Genomic DNA, 19,911 nt, shown 5'->3' on the forward strand with positions numbered 1-19,911 from the left:
TTTTTGTTCATGTCCTTTAACCTCTAATCTATTAGGCCTTCAACTTATATATTTGTGTTAGCTGCCCGTGTCGCTTGGATAGCAGACCCTTTTGAAAGCCTTTTTCCCCACTTGACTGCTTTCCCTTCTTATCCTAGTTATTTAATCTTATATGTGTAAAAAGCTTTTCAATTTCAGGTCAATCCAAATTATATATATTTTTCTGTGCTCTATAATCACTTCTAGAACTCACCTCCTCGGCTATAGACATGAAAGCACCTGTTCTGATTCTTTTTACTTTTGTTATAATCTGACTTTTAATATTTAGGTCATTTTGAGCTTTTTGCACAATATGGTGCTGAATGTTGACTTATGCTTAATTTCTGCCCAACTGCTTTCCATTTTTCCCAATAATTTTTGTCAAATAAGTTCCTCCCTAAGGAATTTATGTTCTTAGATTTATTAACCATGGTCTTAGTGAGTTCAACGGCCTCTGGTCTCTGCTTCCTTATCTTCTCTGTCCCACCGATCTGCTTTTCTAGTTTTTAACTGGTGCTAGATATTATATTGTAATATTTATTAATTATTACTTTATAATATTTTATTTTATTAATTATCTATAGAATAATTTGAAATCTAAATGTATAGCAAGGCTTTCCAAGTGGTTTCCTATCTTTTTCTTCTTAAGATCAAGCAAGCAAGTCTTTGTTAAGTGCCTTCTGTATACCAGATACTTTGCTCAGCTCTGGAGAAACAATGACCAAAAAAAGGGATCAATCCCTGCTTTGGTGTAGTGGAGCAGGCATTTGTTTAAAGTGAAGAAAACCTGCATTAAGAGTTAAGGTTACTGCGTGACCCTGGGAAAGTCACTTTCCTTTCCGAGCCTCAGTTTCGTCTGGGTAACAAGAAGAGTTCTGGTTCAATGGCCTCAGAGGTCTCTTCTGGCTCTAAATTTATCATACAATAATATGATGTGTTCCATCAGAGGAGACAACATGTATGTACATAAACAGACTGTGGAGACCACGAGCTGCTCTGGAGCATATATGCGATGGGATTAGAACTCTGGCACCCAAAAATTTTAATGGAATACAGGCAATATTAGGAAGTTTGACTGCAAAGCCCCCCAATGGATAGCAGGAATTGTAGCCAATACGTAAGTCGTAGGTAACTCATTGCCTGGAAACTCCACTTTTGCAAAGGAATTTGACCTTATTGTGACCATGAAGAAAACTGCCTCCGACAGGAGTCTCACCTAGACAAAGGGGCATGGGGCAGAGGCAGGAATAAGGGAGCGCTCATGTGCGCTGCCCCCTGCGGTGATCTGCCGAGGTGAGCTGACTTGGGAGCATTGGCATGTCAGGGGAAAAGGGATGGAAAGGCTGAGCCTTTATGAAGTGTTAGAGGCTCGAGACAGGAAACCTTCTCTCAAGCCTCGCCTTCAAGTCCTGGCTCTGACCTTCACCAGTGGGGGATAGTGGGCGAGTCAATCCCCTCACTGGGCAGCAGCTTCTGCACCGATGAAAATCCCTGGCCTGTCTGTGGCCCTTTGTGAATAAGAAAACATAAACCATGAGGATGGCGGCATCCCAAAGGAGCCCAGGCACAGAACACGTCTTTATTCAAGATGCGAGCCAGCCAGCACAGAAAGGACATGCAGTGCTTAAGGTTGATACAATACGAAAAATAGAAAAATAGAAATCAAATTTCATGGAAAGCAGCCTCCCACACAGCTAGAGAAGAGAAGGTGCCAGGCCACTCTATTGGCCACCTGCTCTCCAAACAGCTTTTTCTTTTTTTATTTAAAAAGGAATAAAAGTATAAAGCCAGCATCTACACCTGGGTTTCAAATAAAGCAGCACAGAACTGAGCCCTTTGGGGTGGTATCTGCCCTTCTAGTCCTAGAACCTGGGTAAGGACTGCATTTTGGCTGCTGGTTCACCTTAGAAGAGATGGGCATCCTCACAGCTCCCATCAAGAAAGTGGTTCAGAACCAGATGGCAGCTGCCCACGTCCCTTCCCACCACCCTTCTGGCTCTTTCTCTGATGCTCTTGAGAGTCTTTTTCCTTACCCCTCTGGGTTCTCTGTGCTTTGGGGTTGATGGGAAGGCAATGACAATATCACCTTTTCCCTTCAGATACCATGAGGTTCAGGGCTCGTGTAAACAGGAGCAAGAACTGGTTGAAGTCTGGTGTCAAGCTTGCAAAATGTTTCTCCTGCAGCCAAGGACTCAAGTACAGACAGAACAACACAAACAGTACGGAAAAAGCAAGAATATTTTAGAAGTCTTATAGTAGGCAATCTGTTGCCCATTTCAGTCGACTGCTGTCTTAGGGGACAAAAAAGGCAGCTATGGAGTAAAACATAATTTCCAGTTGCAGTTTATGGCTAGTGTTTTCTGTCACTGTAGATGTCATCTTCCATGTGAATACTTCAAATTGTGTCACATGCCCATGTGCTGGATTCCCCCTGACAGGCCTCCCTCACCAAAGTTCTGACAACCTTCACAAGCCTCTAAGTCCACTCAAAGAAAACCATGCAGAAAGCCCTCCCACATCTGGAAAACCTAGTGGCCAGTTTCTGCATCTGTGGGCATACCCTGCATGATGCAGCCTCAGCCAACACCATCTTGTGCTGATATGATTAATGCGTTATCACTCAACCCTGCTATCACTCTGCACAAGCCCTCCATAGTATCACTTGACTATTTGCCTCAGATCTGACAGGAGTGATTCGAGCTAGCCCTGGAGTACAAGCACTATTAAGTGCCAGCCTGCTTACTGTCTGATTTGTAACATCATTCTTAGAGAGTTAACTGCCCCTTTGGCATTGTTTTTAGTAATGCCATGCTTCCACAAGATCAAGGAACTACAGGAAGCAGGATCTGCCTATATTTCAGAAAAGACACCGAAGACTGAGCCCTGGAAAAATCGAAGAAGGAAGAGTTGTCCTCCAAACTCTCACCCCATCCCCACCCTCCACCTTGGAGCCATTACTCATCTAAGAACCAGATAATTGTGCCATTTATGATAAAACTACAAAAATAAATATGACAGTTAACCCCTGAGTTCATTCTAGAATTCCGTTTGGGCTTGTCACTGATTCCCCTCTGAAATGAACATTTATTTGGTTTACTATGTTTATTCAGAGTCTCGGTGAAAAGCTCTATAAAATACAATAAATAATCAGGATGGGGCAGAAAAGGTAGACATTCTAATTGCATATATGTTACATACTTTGTACTGATATATAATACAGTCCACCACAGCTGCACGTTTTTTAACGGCTTATGTTCATAAGAGTAGATAAGGGACTTCAAACGCTACATATTAGAGGGCTGTTTGGGACTGAAGGTAATTGCATGGCCTACAGTTACTTAGCCGTTGGCTGTTTCCAGTTGTTTTACACAGAGCTACCAATGTTTGTCCAGCAAGTCATAAGGGAACGCATCAAGGGCTTCTAGCTAGTCGTACAGGACACGGGTGCTGTGAGCATGCAAAGTTTTTTGTAGTTTGAGTTTTCTTTCTATCTCTCTTATAAATAAAAGTCAAAGACGAGATCACACTTTCCCATCTTCTGTTTGTATACCAGATCAAACTTCTCGTTCATGGATACGGTGAAGATGTCCTTCCATAGGCCAACTCTTCCTGAAATGAAAAGCAAAAGAGGTGTCGTTTGATTTCTACGTGCCTGCTATATCAAACCCTAAACCACAGGGACTCTGGGAACCCTGAACAATGAAGACACCAGGCTCCAGACTCCACTTTAGAACATTGTGGGCTAGGGATGGAGCCAGCAGAGAATTTGTAGGACAGTCTTACTTCGGTGGTTGGACTTTCACTGACTGAGGTTGTTGGGTTTGGGGAAATATGACTTGACCCCAAACATATCTGAATACAGGATCATAGGACATCAGTGCTGGTGGGGACCTCCTCCAAGGTCATCCAGCCCAACCCAAACCCAAACATGAACAAGTCATCATCCAATCTTCTTTGAAGACCACGGGTGAAGACCACTCCTCACAGTGCCTGGCATAGAGTAGTCACTTAGTAAATGCTTCTTTATTCATTGATTGATTGGTTACTTCCTGGGGCAGTCTGCGCTGCTCTTGAATAGTCTTGCCCTTTGGGGCCAATCAGGAGAAGGCTATTCCCTCTTCCATGGTGACCCTCTCAATGATGACATGGACCATTCCCTGCTAAATCTTCTCTTCACTAGGATCCTAGAGGTTAGAGCTGGAAGGGAATGTAGACTAGTCCAACCCTCTAATTTTACAGTGAGGCCTAGAGAGGGCAGTGAGCTACCCAAGGAGACACAAGTAATAAGTGGCACAGCCAGGTTCTGTGATTGCCAGCTCAGCACTTCCCACTGTCTCACACTGCCTCCCAGAAGGGATGGACTTCACAAAATAGACCCCTTTGTAGACATAAAGCTCTCAAGGTAGGACTCAAATGTACAGAACGTATGTCCCAACAGGGAACCTCTGCTGTAATATGGGAACAAGTCAGTGGCAGATTGGCCAAAGCCCAAGAGAATCTGAAAGAATTTCTCTGTATTTCAATCTGACTTGCAACTACCAGCTAACAAAGGATCCCACCTCTGGTGCTGCTATCTGTGCTACCATGGATAAGTCTGATTAACCACTCTGTGCCTCAGTTTCATCCTTTGCAAAATGATTTCATTCATAGAGCAATGTAGGGAATGAGCTGCCCTTTAGTAGGAAGCATGTGGCATACTAAAAAGACGAACCTCTTTCCTGGAGGGATAACAACATGGAAACCCTCTCAGCCTGCTGTGACTGGGGAGGTTCTCAGAACAGATCTCACCCTTCCCACTTTGCTCACAGCTAAGGAAAATCTTCATATGTGTCAGGAAATCTGGTAAGACTGGATTGCCTTATCCCATCTTTCCTTTGGATAACAATGAGAAAGAAAGGCAAAGACCCCTCGGAGGCTTGGTCTATTCAACAGGAGGTAGATAACAAAAGACAGTGGTCGCCTGGTTTGTTGGACTGTGCCAATGACTAAATCTATCCACGGAGTGGACTTTTCCCACTATTCAATGTGACTGTTGACATAGATCGCCAAATCCACATGATTGCCAGTGGACTGTCCACACTAGCTTTTAAAGGGGGTGCCTCTACCTCACCATTCAGTCACTAACATAGTTAAATTAATGTTTTTCAGCCAGACAATTGGTCAGCCCTTAGCAATGGCTAGGATCTTGATGGGCTGCTCCATGGTTGGCCTCAGATCATCAATTATTGTGTCCAAATCCAGGGAGAAGTCATAATCCCCTTGTCTTCTGCTCTGGTCAGCCTTCATTGGGAATACTGGATTTAGCCACATTTTAGGAGGGATGCTGACAAGTGGGACAGAGCATGGATAAGAAAGTCACCAGGGTGGGGTGATAACAGGAAACCAAATTATGTGATGATCGATGGAAGGAACTGGAAAAGGAAAATCTTAGGGGGAAATGTGGCTTCAAATGTAGGCTTCAAATATTTGAAGGGTTAGCACAGGACAGAAAGAATAATCTTGTTCAGCTTGGTCCCTGAGGGCAGCACCAGGAGCCATGGTGGGAGCTAAGGACATTTTGACTCAGCCCAAGTCAATACTTCCCTACCATTAGAGCTTTCCCCAAATGGAGTGGATGGCAGGCCTTTCAGGCTGCATGGGGTAATGAGCAGAATATTGGATTGGGAGGCAGGAGAAACCTGGTGTTGAATTCCATCTCTGATGCACACTGCCTGAATGATGATAGGCAAATCTAATCAATCCCTCTGTGCATCTGCTTCCTCATCTGTAACGTGGTGATAAGACCTACCTACAACTCTATTAATAAGACTATGTATGTAAGCCCCTCCACAAGTTTCAAAGCCCTCTAGAAATGTTAATCGTTACTATTGGACATTTCCAGCACCTGGCACCATGCCTGGCACCTGGGGGACACTGGTTGGTTAGTTGGTTGGTCAATTTTTTAGGCACAAATTGCATTGGCACTCAGGGGGAATGTTGTAGAAAGGAGTCATAATTTGGACAGGAGTGGACTGGAAGCCTCTGAAATCGAAGCCAACTCTGAGATTCTATGATTCTACATATTTGGATGCAGAAGTCTGAAAGTAACTGGTCGTTGGCTTATGAAAAACCTAGGAGTAAGTGATCACAGGACTTGAAGCTAGAAGGGACTGAAGATTTACTTCAATTCAACAAGCATTTATCATATGCCTATCATGGGCCAGGCCCTGTGCTTGGTCCTAGAGATCCCACCTCCCTCAAAAAGGAAACAGTCCTTGCCTTCAAGGAGTTTACATTCTCCCATAGGAAAACAACATGTGCACAAACAAGTGTATACAGCCTGTATGCAGAATAATCATTTGGTGGGTGGGAGAGGGAATACAGCCAGAGCGGAGTCAAGAAAGGCCTCCTGAGGAAGGGAGCTCCTTAGCTGAACTTGGAGAGGTTAGGAATTCCAAGAGGTGGCAATAGGGAGGAAGGGCATTCCAGGCATGAGGCATGGCCTAGGCAAAGGCCCAGAGTAATGGAAAGGTTCCTAGGGTGAGAGATGGAATATGATGAGTGAGAAACAGCAGGAAGGCCCATGTGGCCTTCTGTCCCTTAGTGTTCAGGAAAGTAATGAGACTGGAAAGGTAGGTTCAGGCAAGATGGGGAGGGACATCTAATGCCAAACAGAAGACTTTACAATTGATCCTAGAGTCAACAAGGCGCTATTGATGTTTACTGAGTAGGGGAATGACAGACAGGTGCTTTAGGAAAATCATTCTGGCATCTGAGCGGAGGATGGATTGGAGTAGGGAGAGACTTGAAGTGAGGAGATCAATGAAATGGCTGTTGCAAGGGTCTAGGTGAGAATCGATGGCAGCCTGAACCAGGGTGGTGGCCGTGGCGTGAGGCCTGAGCCAGGGTGGTGGCCATGGCATGAGGCCTGAGAAGGCGTCTCCTTCAGGACACCAGCTTTGATTCCCTGTGTCAGTGCTGATCTCCCCCTGCCCAGGCTCCCCCTCACATGATCCTCATATAACTCACTTAGCGGGTAATACTGTGAACATTGTCGTTATCTGTATTTGTATCTGACTACCATGATGGCAGGTTCTATTGGATCTACCTCAGTGCCTAGCACAGGGTTCTGCACACAGCAAGGGTATAACATATGGTCAGTGGCTTGCTGAAAATGGGGCAAGAAAGCAAAATGGGGAGAAAGAAGGAAAGAACATACCTCGCCCAACGGGAAGGGCCTCGGCATTGCAGCACTGGTCGATGAGCTGGTGGCAATGCTCCACCATGGACTCTAGCTGGGCCTTGTCATAAGACACACCCAGGAATCTCACAAGCTGCTCCACCATTGTCGCCAGGTCCTGGGGGAGAAATGCAGGAAGGATGAGGACTGTACATGAGCTGGAGGGCACAGGGGTCCCTCCTCCTCCCACCCTTGCAGAAATGGACATAGGCCAAGTCCCACATGGGACCAAGGAGGATGAAGTGAGGAGCTGAGCCAGAGCTGAGAACACAACGAATGAGGGCCAGGGACCAGCCTCGTCCCATGTGGCAGGAATCAGCTGTCAGGCCTAGAGCTCAGGATGCATGAGGATGACACATTTTAATCACCAAAGGGGTAAGAGGCAAGACTTCATACACTGATGGGTGCTGGCAGTTTGTCCACTCATAGTCATGGAAGGGACCTGAGAAACCACCTAGTTCAACAACCCCTCCTTTTACACACAGGGAAACTGAGACCTTGAGAGGGGATACCACCTGCCCAAGGTCACAGGGCTCCAGTCCAGGTCTCCTGACCCACAGCTCCCTTCTCCCACCACTTGGAAATGCTGACTCTGTGGGGCCTAAATGCCCATCTTTTCAGTCTCTTGTGAGCCCCTCCAAATGACCAGCTGTGTGCTGGATACCCTGGGGGAGACAGGGGAAGGAGAAGATAAAGTTCCCACCCTCGAGTCGCTCAGAGCTTTTGTGGGGAGTCAGCACTTGCTCAGCCAGAGCCATCATATGGAGGGTAGATTTAAAGGAGTCCTGGACTGTCCTCTGTGGACCTGGGTTTGAATACCGGCTGTGTGACTGTGAGCAAGTCTTTCCCTTCTCTGGGCCTCAGCTGCTTCCTCTCAAAAATGAATCATGAAATGGGAAGCCAGAAAAACCCTTAAAAATTATCTCTTTAACCCCGCCCCCTCATTTTACACATGAGGCCTAGGGAGGAATGTGACTGGCCAAAAGTCCTGAGTACAAGGAGCAAAGACAGGATTCCAACTCCAAGCCACTTCCAGGAAAGGCCAAAGAGGAAGACCAGAGGCTGAGGTCTTGGCCCACACAAGGGCCAAGAGAGTAACTGGTTAAGTAACTGGTTGAGAAAGTAGAGAACCCGAGAGCAGGGCTTCCTGATCCACAGATCCAGCACCATGCCATCCAACCCCGACAGGCCACAGTGGAAAGAACCAATTCTGTCCATTCTACAGCAGGGAACAAGATGGCTTTGGGGTGGTGAGGGGCTTTCTGCCTTGAGAGCAGAGGATCAACATGAGTGTGTGTACAACTGAGGAGGACAGTATTTGTATATATGTATGTGGAAGAGCATAACGACATGTGAAAGCACACGTGTTGGTTGGTGTGCATGAGAGACAAGGAGATGCAAGTGTGGTGTATGTGAGCAAGGCTAGGGAGAAAGGAACTGGGTTGGGGAGGGAGGTCAGGAGGCCTGAGTTGCCAGTCACCAGCTCTGTGACCTTGGGCCAGTCACACATCCTTCTTAGACCTTGGACTCCTCCTTGTAAAATGAGGGTGTTGGGTCAGATGAGCTCTAAGGCCTCTTCCACTTCTGACATGATCCTCTCTGAATCTTTTCACAGCAGAGATAGAATTGCTCCTGTAATTTAACAAATATCGTTCTCTCTGTCTCACTCTCATCTTTGTCTCTCTTTCTGTCTCTCTGCCTCGGTTTCTGACCATGTCTCTGTCTCTCTGTCTGTCTCTCTCTCATAAGCACGCTCATCTAAAAGCAGATTTTGTGTGTGTGCTGAGGAAGATAAGAGTTGGTTTAATTCTTCATACTTTGAAAATCCCCACATATCCATTCTCCTGAAGGTGTCCCTCACCCCTGAAGGCACCCCTTGCCATGAGGGATCTGATCCGATTTTAAAGTGATCCCATGAATGAGCATTGACATTGATGAGGTGGGGCATGATGGGAACCTTGCCAGAGGGGAACAGCCAGTGCCTTCAAGAGCCTGGGGCACTGGTGCCTCCGGACCTACTCACCCGGTGCATGTCTTCATACTTGAGGAAAAGCACATTTGAGTCCATATGATGGTCCCAGAATTCCTGGACATGCTCAAACCACGAACCATATCCTACTGCAAAAACAACAGGGAACAGGCTAGTCCACAGCAGGCCCGGGGCAGAGGAAACCTCTGTCCCATTGCTGGGTCCCCCCAGATATGAAGCAAAGTGACCCCAGAGCCTAGCTCGCACCTTAAAAATGGCTGCCCTGGCATGTGGGCAGCTGTCCTGCCTGTGCTGGAAGATAACCCCTTCCTCTTTGGGAGGCCTCAGATTATCCTTCCTGAGATGGAGCTGACACCAGCCTTCTTATAATGACCACCCCCCTCTGCTCGGCCTGCCCTCTGAGGTCAAAGAGCACAAGCCCTTTTGTGACCGTGATGATGATGATGATGATGAGGATGATGATGATGATGAGCCTGAGCCCTCTTCAACAACAGCTCTTGAGCTGTTTCACAGACCCCCACTCACCACTCATCCCCACCAGGCTCCTCTTCTGCAAGCTAATGGTCTCTGGTTCTTTCAGTGACCTTCCTACCACCCAGTCTTAAGGCCCTCCACCATCTTGGTGGTCCTCCTCTTAACACTCTCCTGTTTGTTAACACTCTTTCTAAAAGGAACCTTGATATCATGGAAAGTGACCAAAGACCTGGGTTCAAATCCTGGCTCTGCTCTATACTCCTTCTGACCTTGGGCAATTCACTTGGTTTCTCTGGGCCTCCACTTCTCCATCTGTCAGAGGAGTGGGAGGAGATTCTTCTGCATCTGACCTTGTTTGTTCTTAGGTCTCTCCAAACTCTTGCACCTGATGGTCTGATAGCCCATTGGACTCCTTTCCCCCTATCTCAAGGGTCTCCTGATGCCACATCCCAACCCCTCTCCTACCTTGTATCCTCATTGCTCTCTTCCCTGGCAGCGTTCCATCCTCTCAATCTATCCTGATCTCCTCCCCCCTCCCTCCTCTGAACAACTTATGGACTCCTCCCAGATAACACACTGTATTTGCATAATAGTCCTCCAGTTCCTTAGTCCACCCTCCAAATAAAACAACTTAGGGTGGGAATTTTAGGCACTATGGTCAGTTGGGTGTGGACATATAGTTGGACAGTAGGGTCTTTCAGTGACTGAAATCAAATCACATTTTTATAGCTTCTTTAATATCCATGTAGGCCCAGCTCTGGCCAAAGCTAGTTCTTTATTTCCCTAAAGCACTGTGATTCTAGCATGAGCCTCTTCTGAAGGATGAGGAGAGAGGCAGGGAGCATAGATTCAGGGACTGCAAGCTTAAAATGAGTCAACAGTGCGATACAGCAGCCAACAAAAGCTATTGGGATCTTAAGAGAGGCCTTGCTTCCAGGAATAAGGGGGTACCTGGCAGCTTACTGTCCTGTGCCTTAGTCAGCCGAGCATTGTGTTCAGTTCTGAGGGGCATGTAGGCTTACAACCAAGAACAACTTACCCTCAAAACAGAGTTTGATCCTGCTGGAGTGGGGGGAGGGGCTGGGGGGCAGGGTTGGATCTTTAATGAAAGAGAATTTCTAAGTATTCCTAATGAAAAGACCAGAACTGTGTAGAAAATGTGAAATGCAAACACAAGACTCAAGAGAAGCATAAAAAGATAAACACAAGTGTGAAATCATAAGAGACTGATGTTTACATTCTTATATGGGGAGATAATGTAACCTCTCAGAACTCTATTATTATCAGGGGTCTCAGAAGGCCTGGTTGTGATTCTATTGTGTTTGGATGATCTTAAAAGAACAGTGGAAGGGTGGGGAGGAGAAATGCACCATGAAAGGAGGGAAGAGAAAGAGAAAAGAAGAATAGGAAAAATTTCTCTTAGAAATGGGGTATGCAAGAAAGTATTAATAAAAGGAAGGGGTAAGCAGAGGGAGTGGGCAACTCTTGAACCTCACTCTCATCTGAACAGGTTAAAGGAGGGAAGAATACACAGATACACACAGTTGGGTATAGAAATTCATCTTATCCAAAAGGGAAGAGGAGAGAAAGGGGTTAAGGGAAGAAAGAGGAAGGTAGATTAAGGGAAGCAGTAGTCAGAAGCAAAACAGACTCTCAAAGAGGAGACAGGGAAAAAGGAGAAGGAAAAGTATAACAAAATAAGATGGAGGGAAATACACAGTTAGCAATCTTAATTATGAATGTGAATGGGATGACCTCACTCACAACATGGAAGAGGATAGTAGAATAGATTGGAATTCAGAATCCAACAATACGTTATTTATAAGAAGCACACTTCAAACAGCAAAATTCACAGTTAAAATAAGGGGCTAGAGCAGAATATATTATGTTTCAGCTAGTTAAAAAACCTGCAAGGATAGCAATCATAATCTCAGGCAAAGCAAAAGCAAAAAAGATCTAATTATAAGAGATAAACAGGGAAACTATAGATAATAAATTAATATCAATACTAAACATATATGCACCAAATGGTATAGCATCTAAATTCTTAAAGAAAAAAGTAAATGAGTTACAGGAGGAAATAGTAAAAGTAAATAGTGGGGGACTTCAATTTGCCCCTCTTAGAACTAGATAAATCTAATCATAAAATAAATAAGAAAGAAGTTAAAGAGATGATTGGAATTTTAGAAAAAATTAGATATGATAAACCTTTGGAGAATATAGAATAGGAATAGAAAGGAATATACCTATTTCTTAGCTGTACATGGAAACATCATAAAATCAGCTCATATGTTAAAGCATAAAATCCTCACAAACAAATTCAGAAAACCAGAAATATTAAATTCATCTTTTTCTGACCATAATGCAATAAAATTTATTTTTAATAAAGAGCTTTGAAATAAAGATTAAAAATTAATTGGAAACTAAAAATTAATCCTAAAGAATGGGTAGGTCAAAGTAAAAAATCATAGAAACTCAATAATCCCATTAAAGATAATGGCAACAATGAGACAATGCAACAAAATTTTCAGGACGCAGCTGAAGCACTATTTAAGGGAAATTTTACATCTCTAAATACTTATATCAATAAAAGAGAAAAAGAACAAATCAACAAATTGGGCTTCTATTTAAAAAAATTAGAAAACCAACGAACTAAACTCCCCCCACCCAATTAAAACCTAAAATATGAATCCTGAGACCCAAAAGAGAGATTAACTAAATTGAAAGTTTAAAAAAAATAAATAAAACTAGAAACTGGGTTGTTTATAAAACAACAACAATCAGATAAGCCATTAGTTAGTTTGATTAAAAAAAAGAAAACCAAATTACCAATATCAAAAATTAAAAAGGTGAATTCATAACCAACGAATAAGAAATAATAGCAATGATTAGGAACTATTGCATCCAATTATATGCCAGTAAACCTGACAATCTAAATTAAATATATGAATGTTGTTGTTGCTCAGTCATGTCCAACTCTATGTGACCCCATGGACAAAGTCTGTGGGGCTTTCTTGGCAAAGATACTGGAATGGTTTGCCATTTCCTACTTCAGTGTGTCCCCATTTTACAAATGAGGAACTGAGGCAAATAGGGGTTAAGTGACTTGCCCAGGGTCACACAGCTGCTAAGTGTCTGAGGTCACATTTGAACTCAGATCTTCCTGATTTTGGGCCCATTACTCTATCCACTGTACCACCTAGCTGCCCCAAGAATATTTACAAAAAATATTAATTATCACATTAACAGAATAGGAAATAGGATACTTAAATATCCCTATCTTAGAAAAATTAATTGAAGAAGCCATAAATTAACTCCCAAAGGGGAAAAAAACAGGACCAGATGGATTTCCAAATTCATTTTACCAAATATTTGAAGAATAATTAGCTCCAATACTAATAAAATGTTTGAAAAAAAATGTAAAGAGTAGGACCCAACAAAATGCCTTCTATGACACAGATATGGTCTTCATACCTAAACCAGGGAGGGTCAAAACAGAGAATGAAAACTATAGGCTAGTGTCCCTAGTATATATTAATGCAAAAAAGATTGAATAAAATACAAGCAAAGACATTACAGCAATATATTACACACAAAAAAAATCATACACCATAACAAGGCTGGATTTATGCCAGGAGTGCAGGCCTGATTCAATATCAGGAAAACTCTAAGCAAGATTGACCATATAAACAACAAAAACAACAAAAATCATGCGATTATTTCAGTAGATTAAAAAAAGCTTTTGGCAAAATACAACAGCCACTGTTGTTTAAAAAAGAAAGAAACTAAAAAGCATAGGAATAAATGGAGCTTTTCTTAAAGTGATAAGTAGTATCTATCTAAAACCAAGATCAAGCACTATCTAGAAGCCTTTCCAATAAGATCAAGGGTGAAGCAAGGATATACATTATCACCATTACTATTCAATATTGTACTAGAAACAGTAGATATAACAATAAGAGAAGAAAAAGAAATTAAAGGAATAAGCATAGGTGAAGAAGAAACAAAACTCACTTTTTTGTAGATGATATGATAGTATATTTAGAGAACCTTAGAGAGTCAACTAGAAAACTAACTAAAAAAATTTAAATGACTTCAGGAAAGTTGCAAGATATAAAAATAAATTGATACAAACTATCGGCATTTTTGCATATCACCAACAAGATCCTGCAGGAAGAGATAGAAAGAGAAATCCCACTTAAATTAACTTAGTATATAATACTTGGGAGTCTACCTGCCAAAACACATGCATGAACTTTATAAACACAATTATAAAACATTCTTTATATAAATAAAGGCAGACTTAAATAATTGGAGAAATTAATTAGTCATGGATGGGCTGAGTCAAAATACTTAAATCAATTTACTTATTCAGTTTCATATCAATCAAACTACCAAAGGACTACTTTATAGAACCAAAAAGAAAATCTTCTAGAGAGAGAAAAAAGTCCAAGAATATCAAGAGTATCAATGTGGTACAGAGAGAGAGAGACAGAGAGAGAGAGAGAGAGAGAGAGAGAGAGAGAGAAGGAAGGGTATCTTGCAGTACTTGATCTAAAACTATCCTACAGAGTTGTAATTGTCAAAAACAGTTTGGTACTAGGTCAGAAAAAGAAAGGTTGATCAGTGGAATTAGGTATACAAAATATAGAAGCAAAGCAGCACAATAAGCTAGTTTTAATAAACCCAAAGATTCCAGCTACTATGGCAAGAACACACTATTTGACAAAAACTGTTAGTATAACTAGAAAACAGTCAGAAACTAGGCATAGGCCATCATCTCACATAATATACCAAGATAAGTTCCAAATGGGTATGCGATCTAGACATAAAGGGTGACATCACAAGGAAATTAGAAAGGTATGGAAGAAATTACCTGTCTGTGGATCTATGGATAAGGGAGAAGGAGAAAGAGAAGATTCATAACCAAACAATAGATAGAGAAGGTCACAGGAGGTAAAATGGACAACTTTGATTATATAAAATTTAAAAGATTTTGCACAAACAAAACCAATGCAGGTAAAATTAGAAGAGAAACAGAAAATTGGGATAAAATATTTGCAGCAAGTTTCTCTAACAAAAGTCTCATTTCTAAGATATATAGAGAACTGAGCCACATTGACAAGAATAAAAGCCATTCCCTAATTGATAAATGGTCAAGGGATTTGAGGGAGAAATCCAAGCTATCAGTAACCATGTGAAAAAATGTTCTAAATTACTAATAATTAGAGAAATACAAATTAAAACAACTCCGAGGTACCACCCCAACCTATCAGATTGACTAAGTTGATAAAAAAGGAAAATGACAAATTCTGGAAATGTGGAAAAATAGGCATACTAATGCATTGTTGGTGGAGCTGTGAGCTGACCTAGTCCTTCTTGAAAGCAATTTTGAATTAAGCCCAACAAACTATTAAACTGTGTGTGACCTTTAACCCAGTGATACTGCTATTATTATGTCTAAACCCCAACAAGATTCAAAAAAGAGAAAAAGGACACCTATGTACAAAAATATTTATAGCAGCTCTTTTTGCTGGAATTGGAAGAATTGGAAACTGAAGAAATGTCCATCAGTTAGGGAATGGCTGAAAAAGCTGTAGTATATGATTGTGATAGAATACTGTTGTGCTCTAGAAATTACAAAGGAGATGATTTAGAAAGCCCTAGGAAGACTTTTTGATTCAAAGTGAAATGAGCAGAACCAAAGCAGTTTCTACAATAGCAACAATATTGTAAGTATGATCAGCTCTGAAAGACTTAGGAATTCTGATTAACATGATGACCAACCACAATTCCAAAGGATTCATAATGAAACATGCCATCTGCCTCCAGAGAGAGAGCTGATGCACTCAGAGAGCAGATTGAAGCATATTTTCTTTTTTTTTAGTATGGCTAATACAATAATATGTTTTACATGACCTGGAGGCCTCAGGCGTGGAGATGGGAAATGGCCTATAAAGTTTAGGAACTAGCTGCTGGGCCAAATTAGCTGGAACACAGAGGGCTTGAATGGCAATTATATGAAAGGCACCTGGAAAGGTAAGTGGGAGATCATTATATGCCAGTTTTTACTTTGTGCTAGAGAAAATAGGAAACCACTGAAGATTTTTTACTATTGTTATCACTAATCATCACCATCACATTTATATAACAGTTTAGCATTTGCAAAGAACTTTATATGTGTTATCTCATTTGATCCTTAGAACTCTAAGAAGTAGGTGATTTATTTTCCCCATTTTACAGAAGAGAAAATAAGGCTAAAAGATTAAAGTGACTTGCTCAGGGTCGCACAGCTGGTAAGTGCCTGATGCAAGATTTGATCTCAGGTCTTTCTGACTTCAAGCCCACCACTCCAATCTCTGCACTGTTGAGATTTTCAGTAGGAGAATGGCCTGCTCAGGCCTATGTCTTAGTAACACTACTTTTTGGCTGGATCGGTGGTGAAGGGAGACTATAGGTGGCTGTGGTCATAAGACAGGCTAGAGGTGATGAGTGCCTGGAGTGGCGTGGTAGCCATGTGAGTAAGGAGAAGGCCATAGCTATGAGAGATGCCATGCAGGCAGAACTGATAAGACCTGGTCACTGATGTGATGTAGAGTGAAAAAGAGGAGAGAGTCAAGATTAACTCAGGGGCCAACCTCAATCTCTGGAAGGATGGTGGTGCCCTTAACAGAAGCAGGGAGATTTGGAGCAGGGATGGGCTTAGAAGAAGCCTAGGGAGTCCTGATGTGACCGTGCCAAGTTTGAGAAGTCTTCAGGATGTCTAAGTGGACGTGTCCAGCTGGTGGTATAGACTAGAATTCAGGAGAAAGTCCAGCTTGAGGCAGGTGAATGGATGAGGTGGCTAACAATGCTTATTTCATGTTTGTGGTTACATAATGTTTTTAGTCTCATTCACATGACACAAAAGGGCACTTGGAGATTCCAGGTAGGTTATTTGATTTGGTTATATGACATGGACACTGCCTGACATGAGTAGTAGAGTTCCAGGTCTCCCACCCACTGGTGCCCTATCTTTCCCATCTTCTCCCCTGGGTACTCACTCTGTGTCTTTTACCCACCCCTGAGCACACCCCTCCCTCTCCAAGCCCTTCACCTTCAATCATGATTTTCCCTCTGTTTGCAACAGCCTCTTCCAAACCCCATTTCTGCCTCCTTGACTCTTCTCCATCCTGCAAAGCCAATCTCAGATTCCACTTTGTCTAGGAAATCCATTATGGTCTGGTTCCCCTGACTGGAAATGCTCTTTCTTTCCTCAGTCCTCTCCCATTGCTCTTGTCCTACTCACATTCTACCTCTAAAGACTTGAAGTTGGGATTCACCTGAAGGACAATGGGGAGGTGGATGTGACCAACAAGGAATGGAGGAGGAAGAACAGGGTGAAGGATGTCATAAAAGAAATGGCAGATCAGAAGAGAAGGGCTTGCTGAGAGTAGACAGCCCACACTATGCTGCTCGTATCCTCTGGGAGGAGGGCATATTGGGCAGCCTCTCTTTGGCAACTTCATGGACAAGCATGGGATGGGCAGGCGTAGAGGGGCTGTGATCCATACCCCATTGGTGGGAGCCCAGAACCACAGCGCTGTGGCGTAGAGGGAATTGCATTCCTCTCTGATCACCCCAGCTAGCCTGGGAGTTCCATTTGGGCAGGAATTATAACTTATCTACCTTTGCATTGTTCTCAGCACCCAAGCTGAGGCTTTGCATTTAGGAGGGGCTGAAAAATGTTTAGGGGAATGAATGACTAATAAGCCAATTGTAATTTTTAAACAAAGCTAAAATGCCCAAGGAATACATTGGTCCAACCCCCAAAGCGACGAATTCTTACATTTATCATTCATGAACCTTCGACAAAATTCTTGGAATGTTCCCCTGTAGCTCATGGTCCTCAGAGAGCGGTGGAACTGGTAGTAAGACACCACCAAGTCTTTGGGGTTTCGAGCCATGTAGATCACCTGCCGACAGGAAGACACGTTGTTAGATTCTCCCTGATCTCCTTGTGGCTGGCCCTAGCCACTGAGGAAGCACTTGGGGGCTGTTACCTTGGAGTCCCCGTTATGGAGGTCTGAAGGCAGGAAGCGGTAGGGGAGGTGGCTTTTGATGAGTCGAGGGGATGTGAGCTCCTGTAAGAGAATACAGATAGTAAGAATAATTATTAACAATGATTAATAATAGCTCACAGCTTTAGAAGGTTTCCTTTACTACAACCCTGTGAAGTAGGAATCAGATATTCGCCCTGTTTCCTCTTCTGCAAAATACTCAATGACCCCTAAGAATTCAATAAAAAAATACTCAGTGACCTCTAAGGACTCAGTAAATAAATACTCAGTGACCCCTAAGGACTCGGTAAAGAAATACTCAGTGACCCCTAAGGACTCGGTAAATAAATACTCAGTGACCCCTAAGGACTCGGCAAATAAATACTCAGTGACCCCTAAGGACTTGGTAAATAACTACTCAGTGACCTCTAAGGACTCGGTAAATAAATACTCAGTGACCTCTAAGGACTCATCTGTCTTTGAATCTGCCATCTAATGTCATACCGCCTCTCTGAGCCTCAGTTTGCCCATCTGTCAAATGGGCACGGTCATGCCTGCAGAATTTCAGTGTTCACAAAGCGCTTGAACATCTCTGTAAGGGAGTGAGCACAAGCAACACTGGTACAAATAATGTAGCAGCGATGGTATTTCCACAGCCAAAGATCTCCTTTGCTCCTCACAGCCCTGGGAGGGAGGTGGCATTATTATCTCTATTTTACAGATGAGGAAACTGAGGCAGGTGGGGGTTAAATTACTTCCTGGGTATCACACAACTAGTAAGTGTGGAGGCAGAATTTGAATTCAGGTTTTCCTGACTCCAGGCCCCACTTTCTGGGAAGTCCTTATTTGTATGTATTCTGTACGTGCTTATTTATGTGCCTGATTTCACCCTCTGATGAAATGGAAATTCCTCCAGGGAAAGGACTCTCATTTTTTGTTTTTGTGTCCCCAGGGCCTAGCACAGTGCTTGGTAAACAGTGGGTGCTTAATAAATGTTTGTTGATTGATTTATATATCACCAATTTAAATGTTTCCACCTCTAAGCCACAATATAAATGGTGAGACCTCATTGAATACCCCTCTTGTACCTTCCTTAGGTGGTTCATTTCAACTCAGGGAGCATTTATTAAGTGTTTACTGTGTGCAAACACAGTCCCAGCTCTGAAGAAGTTGATGAGTATAAGCTCTACTAGGACACACTGGGCATTTCACAGAATCACCGATCTGAAGAATTAGAAGTGACCTCAGTGGCCCCCGAGGCCACTCCCTACTCACCTGTTCACCTGCCCACCAGATCATCGCAGCCACCTCTTCAGACAGCCCATTCCACTTTAGGACAGCTCTAATGCTTAGGAACCTTCTTAATTATTATTTATTCTATTATTTTATGAAATATTTATAAGACTGTGTTTACCTCTAATGCCCCCGCTAGACTGTGAATTCTAGAGTGTCAGCGACTAATAATAATTGTCATAGGCATTTCTATTGGGCTTTAAGATTCACCAGGTGTCCTCACAGCAGCCCTAATTCCGAGGTAAGTGCTACCAGCATCATCACTCCTGTTTTATAGATCAGCAAACTGAGGCTTGGAGGAGTTCACTGACTACTCCAAAGTCACAGAGTAGTGAGCGGCAGAGGCAGCCTGGGAGCCCAGAGCCCTCTTAGCTCCAAGTCTGACACTCTCCCCTGCATCCTGAAGCTTGCTATAAACCCAGTACCAAGAGCAGGGCACCCACAGCTGAACGAACTGAAGCAGATTGTGACTGAGACTCGGGTGCAGTCGGAGAATGGCCAGTCACCTTGATGATGTCCAGCCCCGGCTGAGGGTACTCCAAGACAGGAAGCTGCTCATCGATGTTCATTAAGCCGATTTCATCCGGGTCAGCCCCCTGACTCACCAAATACACCACTTCCTGGAGCAAGCCTGTGCCTGGAAAAGAACGTGCCATGTTATAATTAGCCCAGGACAGTTCTCCTTTGGCCAAGACTTTACAGATTATATTGCTGGTCACCCACCTTATCTCAGTTGGGCTACACAACAATCCTGTAAAGTAGGTACCTCATGTCTTCACCTTTTGTCTGTTTGACAGATAAACCAGAGAAAACTGGTTTGAATGAGTGGGCTCCAGGCCCCCAAGACACGTGTAAATAAAGACTGATAAACCTGGAAA

General features: G+C 43.1%; 1 protein-coding gene across 1 annotated transcript in view; it reads right to left on the minus strand.

The window, feature by feature from the left end:
• Positions 1–1,552: 1,552 nt before the first annotated feature.
• The window catches only part of SULT4A1 (sulfotransferase family 4A member 1), a 51,546-nt gene continuing 33,187 nt past the window's right edge, over positions 1,553–19,911 (minus strand). The window contains exons 2-7 of the mRNA XM_036761703.1: positions 19,540–19,670; positions 17,744–17,824; positions 17,530–17,656; positions 9,261–9,355; positions 7,217–7,355; positions 1,553–3,627 (exon numbers count right to left, since the gene is read on the minus strand). Coding sequence (XP_036617598.1) covers positions 3,515–3,627; positions 7,217–7,355; positions 9,261–9,355; positions 17,530–17,656; positions 17,744–17,824; positions 19,540–19,670 — 686 coding nt within the window. The 3' untranslated portion in view covers positions 1,553–3,514. The remainder of the gene's footprint in view (positions 3,628–7,216; positions 7,356–9,260; positions 9,356–17,529; positions 17,657–17,743; positions 17,825–19,539; positions 19,671–19,911) is intronic.

Source organism: Trichosurus vulpecula, chromosome 5 (assembly GCF_011100635.1).
Source record: "Trichosurus vulpecula isolate mTriVul1 chromosome 5, mTriVul1.pri, whole genome shotgun sequence".
Taxonomy (NCBI): Eukaryota; Metazoa; Chordata; class Mammalia; order Diprotodontia; family Phalangeridae; genus Trichosurus; species Trichosurus vulpecula.